Source organism: Zea mays, chromosome 5, assembly GCF_902167145.1.
Source record: "Zea mays cultivar B73 chromosome 5, Zm-B73-REFERENCE-NAM-5.0, whole genome shotgun sequence".
Taxonomy (NCBI): domain Eukaryota; kingdom Viridiplantae; phylum Streptophyta; class Magnoliopsida; order Poales; family Poaceae; genus Zea; species Zea mays.
The window spans coordinates 5,648,630-5,658,026 of record NC_050100.1 but is presented as its reverse complement, the minus strand read 5'-3'; the positions used below and the strand labels follow the sequence as shown (position 1 = coordinate 5,658,026).

Sequence of the window (9,397 nt, the reverse complement as noted above, 5' to 3'; positions counted from 1 at the left end):
GTACGACGAGCTCTTAACAGGATATGAAGGTCAGATCTATTTCTGAATACTATACCATACAATACCACATGTATATAGGGTTTAGTAATGTGCTCTAAATTTCATGTTATAAAATTTAAGGATCTGAACATATTTAGACTGGGCTTTATTTATATTCATTTTAAAACTAAATTAATTAAGGCTCAAATGAATCGTGAAAAAAATATTTTGATCCTGCTCCTGCTCCTTTTACCAGCCCTGCGTGCATTGCTACGTAGCGACCTACGCACGGTCCTTTGCACCAGATCGAGCTTCATATATTTTAAATTGGTCGGTTTAACTAAAGAAATCAACTTACCAGCCAATATATTCGACCCTAAATGGCGCCAAAGCTGTATTAAGTAGCTGCCCATACAGAAGTTAACACATAACAGTGATCCCATCCTAATGCGGGCAATGAGTGGTTGTTTCGTGTTAGCAACTACTACTCCTGACTCTACTTAGCACTATGGCAGTTCGCTTTATTCCCTTTCCCACTTTTTTCCAGAGACTATCTCTAGCAGTCTTTTTTTTATCTCACTCACTATCCTACTATCTATTTAAAATTCAACTATGCAAACAATACTAGAAAACAATACTTTTATATCAAGTGTTACAACCTTGTACTAATTCAGTGGACTTCAATTAGTAACTACCATCAATCATATCGATGTCAAAAAATAGTGACATCCATCTTCTATCTTTGAACATGGTGATATTTCGAGGAACATCCACATCCTAGAGTGACACTGAATTGTTAGTTTGTTACCATATTAGTCAGAAAATCAACTGTAGAATGTGAAGAATTTACCCAAATAAGTAGTAGCAGAAGCAAGTTGAGTTAGGATTAATTATTATGTACAGAAGCAGCTCAAAAATTAAGTTGTTTCTCCACACGAAATCATGCGCAATCACAAGCTTGATTATTTCTGTACGTAGATCTAAGCGTGGCGTATGAGGCACTGAAAATTTTTCCAAGAGATTACGATGACACCTCTTCCTGATCATCCGGAGGCTCCATGAACACCACGGGGCCGACCAGCGCGAGCGTGTTGGTGTGCGCGATGTACTCCACAACGCCCCAATCCTTGGTGGTCGGCTGACCCGGCACCGGCAGGACGGCCTCACGCCGGCGCCGCGTCACCGTCTCGAACGCCACCACCCTCCAGCCGGACAGCAGCACCACCTCCACATCGGCGCCCTGAAACGGCAGCAGCCTCACGTCGTCTCTCGGCACCCGTACCCTGCTCCTGCTGTACCTGTTGGCCACGGCAATGACAGCACCCACGCGCTCCAACTCTGCCTGACCCGCCGCCGCCTCGTCGTCGTCGTCGTCCTCGGAGTCGGACAGCTCAAAAGTGGTCTCCGGTTGCCAAGGCCGCTGCAGTATCTCGCAGACGGAGACCACGGTGGCCAGCTCCCAGCCACCGCGCCTGTCGTCGAGCCGGAACACCAGGACGTCGCCGCCGTCGCGCACGGCGCAGTGCAGCCTGCCCGCGGCGGAGCCGATCTCCCACCGGGCGCTGTCCCCGGGGCACAGCGCGAGGTCAACGCGGCCCGTGGCAGGGTTGTACCCGACGGCGGTGCCGATGTCCGTCCGCCACCAGGCCGTCCCGCCAGCCGCGACGCCCGAGGCAGGGACGAGCCCCTCGGCGGGCGCGACCGCGCCGGCGATCCGCCACGCGCCGGTCCCCGACGCGAACACCGCGAAGCAGTAGATGCCGGACCCCGGCGCCGACTCGAAGGCGCAGACGAGCGTGTAGTCGCCGCAGAAGTTGTAGACACCGGCGTCGAAGAGCACGACGACCGCGGGGCGCGGCCAGGTGATCCGGCGCGGCGGGCACGGGACGCCGTGCCAGGCCCCCGTCGCCGGGTTGCACACGAAGTAGGCGTCGTCAGCCGGAGAGAAGCAGCACGCGAGGCCGCGCGAGGACGACAGCACGGCGGGCGGCGACGAGGCCGGGAGGAAGGCCAGCGCCGGGGACGGCACGGTATCGGCGGCGTCAAGCGGGAGAAAGCCCGCGGGCGCGGACGCGGACGCGGAGAAGAAGCCCGAGGCTCTGCGCGGGGTAGCGGCGTGCGCGACGGCGAAGAGCGGCGACGCGAGCGCCAGCGCCCACGACGGGTGCACGAGGCGGAGGCGCGCCGCGGCGGCCGGCGGGAGGTGCACGAGCGCGTGGTCGCGGAGCACGGTGCCCAGCGGCGCCCTGATGGCGCGCTCGATCGCGTCCCGCTGCAGCCGCCGCCGCGCCGCGTCCCGGAACGTGCGCTGATGGTGCTGGCGCTTGTCGTCGCTCGACGGCGCTGTGTCCGCGCCGGCGCCTGACATGGCCGGTGATGGATCGGTGATACGGAAGTTTGGTCGCGGATGGATGTTGCGCTGCACTGCTGCAGCAACCGTCTTGGAAGTTCGGGGGGCGATCACTGCTCGTCCAGTGCAGCCAGTCGACGAGTAGTGGACGCACGCGGACATGGGCGGAGTCGCGGTCGCGGGGCGTTTCGTTTTCGTTGAGGTGAAGGAATCGCGCGGGCCCTGCGTTGACGCGTGCCGAGGGGGTGCGATCAGGTCAAGGAACAAGGGGCTGCACGTCTGGAGAGGGTTTGTGGGTTTGCTTTTGTCGTGGACTCGCCGCTGGCGGTCGTCTTCGTCTCGGCCTTAACGGTGCTGCCGCAACAGCCGGGGACTTGAGCGACGACGGCACAGGTTGGTTCCGGCGGACTTGTCAACGACACAGGTTGGTCCGTTGGTCTAAAAAAATAGAGCAAGCAGAGTATGAGCATCTACAATTTCAGGATGAAACCTTATTCATTCAACCAGCAGTAGCAGTACGGTGTTGACGGACTCCGATCAAACCACAACGAATGATTGGAGAAACAATCAGGGCCTGTTTGGAAATGCAGTTTTGAAATGATGTAGTTTTGAGATACTATAGTTTACAACTGTACATGACAAAAATACTACGGTATTACTTTACTACATTAAAACCATAATATTCCTCAAAACCGAGATCTATTTGGTTCCATTAGAAAAACAAAGTATATGGAGAGAGAAGAGAAGAAAACTGAGGTCCTGAGTGAAGTTTCGAAAACTCTAAAAATACCACGGTTTCAGGTAAATCATGGTATTTAAAACTGTGTTTTGTCTGTACAAACCAAACAACTTTTGTGTTCCAATACTATAGTATCATCAAATACCATAGTATTGTTTTAAAACTGCAAAAATACTACGTTTCCAAACAGGGCCTCAGATTGTATCGTATATTTGTTGGGTTCTAAACCTCTAATACTATTGCAAGCAAACCGTGTATATGATCATAAGTTTTACACTATAAATTATATTGTTTATCGAGTGAAGTTTAAAATATAGAATGAATATTAGTAATCCGATGAAGATAGTCTATGTGGGTACTATCGCCATGCCACGATATGATACTGAACGGCTAGTTTGCTACCTTAGTATTGCCACAACCCATCATGCCGCTACAGGAGGCTGAGGTTGGGAATATGTGTACATTGTTATGCCGGATGGCGAATGCGGAGTGGCCTGCCTCGGCGGCGAAGGTGACGCCTTCGGCAGCCAGTGATGGAGTTGTTGGGGGAAGAATGCATAGAGACTACGCACCCTTTTTCAAAAAATAAAGATCAGGGTGCCATAGGACAAATTAGAATTCTTTAATGTGTTTTTGCAATAATAAAATTGTAATTGTAATCTGAACTGTATCCGAGGGCTAACGTGTATATGCGTAGATTGAAACTTGGCCTTAAGTTTATGGTCCGATACCTGGCATCGGACGAGTTTGGTGTCTACGAAAATATCTCTAGTCACCATACAACGCTCGACTGATTTATCTACTTTGGTCTGACAAAGCAAGTGTTCACATAGTCTGACAACCCTATTATCGAAACCCTAACTATAACTGGGACATAGCATACGGTTAAACCAATCTGGCACACCCTAAAACTCTCGGGTTTAATCACATAGATAATTAGACCCAACGTATTAGTCCGATGAGAAACCGTTCAGGTCAAACAATCCATCATTCTCGGGCTGGCTACGTGGATGTGGAGATATCAACCATATTTCACTATGGTCTGACAACCGTGCAATAAAGGGCCTCACAAACTTTTTGGGCTCATTGATGTATTGAGCCGAGCCGAGATGGTTTGTTCTAGCTCGCGAGCAGGCCCATGAGTTGTTCCAAATTAACCAATCCATAGAATAATAATGGATATTAGATAGTTTTGTAGATAGTCAGTTTGTTCCTTAGTGTTTGACTAGGAGAGTGTCCGTGCGTTGCAACGGGAACATATAAAACCACGATAACCTATCTACAAATGTGTTATACTTTTATAAGAAAAGGTTTCATAATCCACTTGTGATCCTACTATACATAAACTTTGTTATTTTAATCTACCTATGTCACCACTACATTGCAACAATCAGCACCATACAGACTTCTATATATGATTTTAATAATGTTATGTCAATTGCATCATGTAGACTTTATATATATAGTTAGATGTATGTGTGTTGCAACATCATACAGAATACTTAATAAAATGTTAGTGCACAACAATTATATAGAAACGAACACTATATAACTGAGGAAAAACCTTTAAATTCTAAAGTGGAAAAGGAAAGCTTGTCCACGAGTGGAGTGTGGAACCCCCTCCTATGCACATCGGGGTAGGTCATAAGTGGATAAGCCAGATTGAATAATAGGAGCATATGCAAAACAAATGGAAAAGTGATAGAACAGAATTAAAGTGATACAAAATTATGCCACAACACACAAATCATCTTAACCAAAACATATTCTTGTGTGCATTAGCACTAAAGATTCAACATACCAAAAATTCTACAAAGTAGTACTGGACATTTGTTGCAGATGAATATATACCATATAATAAGTGGATTGACACACTAAATACTCAATAAGGCAGGCATCCTAACATAACTCATGTACAAGTAACTACAGATACTTATCTACATGATTTCTGTCAAAATATAACAAGCATGCTAAATGCATGTAAGGTAGAGACAGGCCTGGTTCCTGGAGATCTGGATGCCAGCCTTCAGGTCCTGCACAAAGTGTTTCAACTCGAGGTCTTAGACCTTTACATAGTAAGTAAGAATAATGTATCACTGTTCACTAATGATTTGCTTGTATCATCTTCTATAGTACAAAAATGCAGCGATTCACTTGGGATAAGCATTGCTCGCACAGGAGCACCGAAAGGGTAAGTAGTAGTGATGAGCCCATCAGAGGATCCAAATCACATCACAAAAATGCACGAAAGGGTAAGCAACAGCGACGCACCCATCAACGGATCCAAATCAAAATGCAGCCGAGGGACGGGGGAAAGACGTACAATCGAAATTGCGGTGATCTAATGTCGCAGGCCACGGCTTCAAGATTTGAGAAACCTCCAACTCCGACGGGCTGGGCTGGGTGCCAGGGTTCTTAGTGGCCAGCAAGCATAGTAGTCAAGGTTGATGCTCCTGAGGGCCTCCTGGTGGCAATCCATAGAAAACATTTAACTCATCAGAGCTTGTGCACATAGAAAATGACTCACATTTTATTATTAAAAGACAAACTTCTAAATCCCCCAAATCCCAGGAACAAAACAAGGTTGTACACTTTTGGGTCACCTTGTCCTCAACATTGATTTTATGTTAATCAATCACAAACGAAGAACCTAGACAACAGCTCCTAGCCCTTGTTTTGGTTTGATTCAGAGAATTAAATGAACTAAATTCAAAAGAGCAAATTAATAGATTGCAGACCACCATTGGGTGTAGTAAATTGCTCCCCTATTTTTTCATCAAATCTATGGTTACACACTGTTTTTGCCAGTGGAAGGTGAATATTCTTCTGTTGTTGATAATCATCAATTAAAATGCAGAATAGTGTAGCACCACTCATGAATTTGTATTTTGAGGAAGCGGCGAGAGACTGTGCAGCTATGTAGTCACTTGTTTCTGTAGTAGAAAACAAAAGAAACTGCGGTCGTAGTAGGAGGCTGAAACGGGGGACCGACGACAATTGAGATGGACCCGCGCTTCCCGCTGTCGACTGAGACTACACCGTCCTATTTGGTGGTGGCACTCGGGGGCACCATAGGCAAGCCCACTCGGAGTCGTTCATCCGCTTCTTCGACGCAGATCTACTCGACCCGGACGGATAATGCGCTGCGCACTGAGCCGTCCGGCCGAGAGCTAACGTGCAAGCAGCCAGCCTTTGCTCTCGACCCTCACAAAACCCTAACACACAAAAACCCCTGAGTAGATAAATCATGGTGGAAGGTGGTCACTAATACCTTTACGAAGCGACGAGATGCGCCTGCGCAACACACTGGGAGGGAGGCATTCGACCGAGGACTGCAAACGTCCTCGCCATCGTGGACTTGGACAACATCGTCTCCCCTTCTTTCTTCCTAACTGGTTCCTCGTGTAAATCCTAGAATCGAGGTATGGGCGGCGGGGACTGGCGTCTGCGGACGGCGGCGACGGTGGAGGAGAGCTCGGGCGCGATGATTTCGACGCGACCGGGGTGCGACGGTTTCAGGGGCGCGCGATGGCTTTGGGGTTGGTGGGCGGGATCGGGGAGCAGTACTGGTGGGCGAGATTGACAGCTTAGATCGCACAACGCCAGAACATACGGCTAAGATTGTATATCGGCAGAACGACAGGCTACCCTTACCGTCTTAATAAGTAGTAGAGATTGTGAATCAAGTTGTTTGGCTTTCAGTCCCTTACTGAGAAAAGGAAAGGAAAGGCAAAAATCAAGGGAGGGTTATAGTGATTTCGTAGATACCAGATGTTTTGGCCATTAGTTTACTGAGTTGTGCCTTCCTGCCTGTCCATTTTCATATATATATAGATGCTCTTGATTTTAGGTGGAAAGGTTCTCTTCACCAGTATTTTGTGAAATTTCTCCATTACTTTTTAGGGGTATAACTACACAAAAAGTCTACCTTTCGAAGCATGTAGGAGGTTTCTGTATGATAATACATATCTCTATGCTAAGCAAGCTAGCACACAATCTATATACACATTCTAGATTAAAACACCAGAAACCTGAGTTCACAGAAATTTGAGATATGCACTTATTAACAATACTTAAATACTCAAATGAGACTACCAAAACGGTGAAAATAACCCAAGCTAAGCTGCAGTCTAGAACACCAGTTATTTTTACCTTTTATACATGCGTAACTTTAGAAGTTACCTAGCTTATTTTTACCACCAAAGCATAAACAATTCAGCAACCTGACAATGTAGATAAAAAAGCAGACTATAGATAAATTTTGACATTTAAATCACATGTCAATACAGTTTGCTATTGTTGAAAAGTCAGGTTCCAGTAATAGTAAATCATCACAATTCAGAAAGTTGGTAAGGTACAGATAAAAAATTCAGGAATCAACTAATAAAAGATAAAAAGAGCTGCTAATATGACTGCCAAGCCATAATTTACATAATGAAGTATTCTGAACATGGCAACTGTATACACAGTAAAAGCTAAAGGACAAAGAACCAAATAAACTTTTGCTATGTATGAACCTAAAATTAAGTGACATTACAGGGAACCTACAGACTATAGTATATATGGTTGTACAAAGTAGGTGAATGAGAATATAGTGCACTTGCAATAATAACACACACCCTGGAAATGTAAATGACAGGTCCAAATATAGAGCACTTTGCTACTGACACAAACATGAAACTATCTAATTGTATAAACCACTTGGAAATGTAATTGACAGGTCCAAATATAGAACATTGTGCTACTGACACAAAAATGAAACTATCTAATTGTATAAACTACCTGGAAATGTAAATGACATGTCCAAATATAGAGCACTGTGCTATTGACACAAACATGAAACTATAAAATAGAAAAAAATGGCTATAAAATTATAAAACAGAAGGGGCAACTGTTGTTTGCTTGACAGCTTAAGAGGAATGAAGAAGGTAGAAGTTTCTTCCATCTAGGGCTAGTTTTTCCAAATTGGGTGTTGGGTCAGTGGGTTGCCCTAGAAAAACCTGCATCTAGATTTCACGTACACATTTCCACCAATCATGTCATATGATCTAAATTACCAAACAGTAGCTAAGATACTGGGCAAATAAAGCCTCATTTGACACAGTTAAGCTTCGTCATGAGCAGTTTTCTTAGTGAAGCTTATCAGTTTTGGAAAAAAATTGACAAAACAACTTTACCAATAGCTTCATACATGACAGAGGGGAATAAATGAGAGTTGTGCAAAGCTACATTTTTCAGCTTCACCTCTCCCATCTTCCTTTGTGATCCTCATTCCTTTGTGAGAGGATAAAAAAGAAGCTCCAGCAATGAAGCCATTAACCTTGGGCATAGAGCCAGCATCTCTACTGAACTGTGTTGAGGACCTATAAATTTGCTTCAATTTAGTATACATAGAAGAAATATATGTGAGTTGAGCACAGATCACCTATCCTTCATGCAAATCAAAACTCTTCCAACTTCTTCTTTTGCCTTTGATTCAAGAAAAGTCCTTCCATCCTTCTCCAGCTTCATAAGCAGTACTTTCTCAGTTGGTTCATCGAGATTGAAAGCTGACAATACACTGCAACACATCAAAACCACGACTTGTTACACCGAAGTGGGCATGTTTTCTTGAGTGCAAATAAATAGTCATAGCAATCTACCAATCTAGCAAGTGAATTGTTATGACACAAGATCTATAGAACAATAAACAATACAAAAGGGGTCATAGTTCACATTTTAGGAGTTTTAGCCTTTGACAGTGGCGCACAAGGAGGGCAAGATACTTTGGGGCAGATCACAACATTAGCAAACAATAGCTCACATATGCACGTTCATTGATATGTAGATGACAAAAAACAATGGATGTGTTTAACTGTGAACATATACTGCACAACATACATCATGCTGCATATAAAGGACCCTTAGTGGCCAGATCACAACAATTACCAGGTAAGCTTCATGGTTAGCAACAATCCTCCTGATGATAGTACTTGTAGTCATATCCAAGGGACTCTCCAGTCGAGGTTAAATACCCATAGCCATTGTATTAGCAAATAACCAAGTATTGTTATTGTACCCCCTTGTTGTTGACAGCAGTAGCCATATCAGAACTCAATCCCATTCAAGAAGACAAGCAACTCTACCAGACAAGACACTGACTGTTCAACCACGGTACGGGGATTATGTTCTTTGACAGCCTTTTTAAGTCCAAAAGAAACATGGACCTCAATTCAATTATTCAGGGGCTGGATTGTATATAATGCAAGACTAAGCAGTGTGGATTTCGATGCCAGTCCCAGGCAACAAACAAGTTGGTTAGATCAAAGAAATCTACAACGCCCAACGAA

General features: G+C 45.2%; 1 protein-coding gene across 1 annotated transcript; it reads right to left on the bottom strand.

Annotated features, from left to right (window-relative positions):
• Positions 1-923: 923 nt before the first annotated feature.
• On the bottom strand, positions 924-2,452 carry LOC100383029 (uncharacterized). The gene has a single exon (NM_001175708.1). The coding sequence runs from the start codon at positions 2,345-2,347 to the stop codon at positions 1,001-1,003; it is 1,347 nt and encodes a 448-aa protein (NP_001169179.1). The 5' UTR covers positions 2,348-2,452; the 3' UTR covers positions 924-1,000.
• Between the last annotated feature and the right edge of the window lie 6,945 nt (positions 2,453-9,397).

What these genes read in the sequence shown, in the direction of transcription:
- LOC100383029 (NM_001175708.1), bottom strand. Translation starts at nt 2,347, where the DNA reads ATGTCAGGCGCCGGCGCGGACACAGCGCCGTCGAGCGACGACAAGCGC.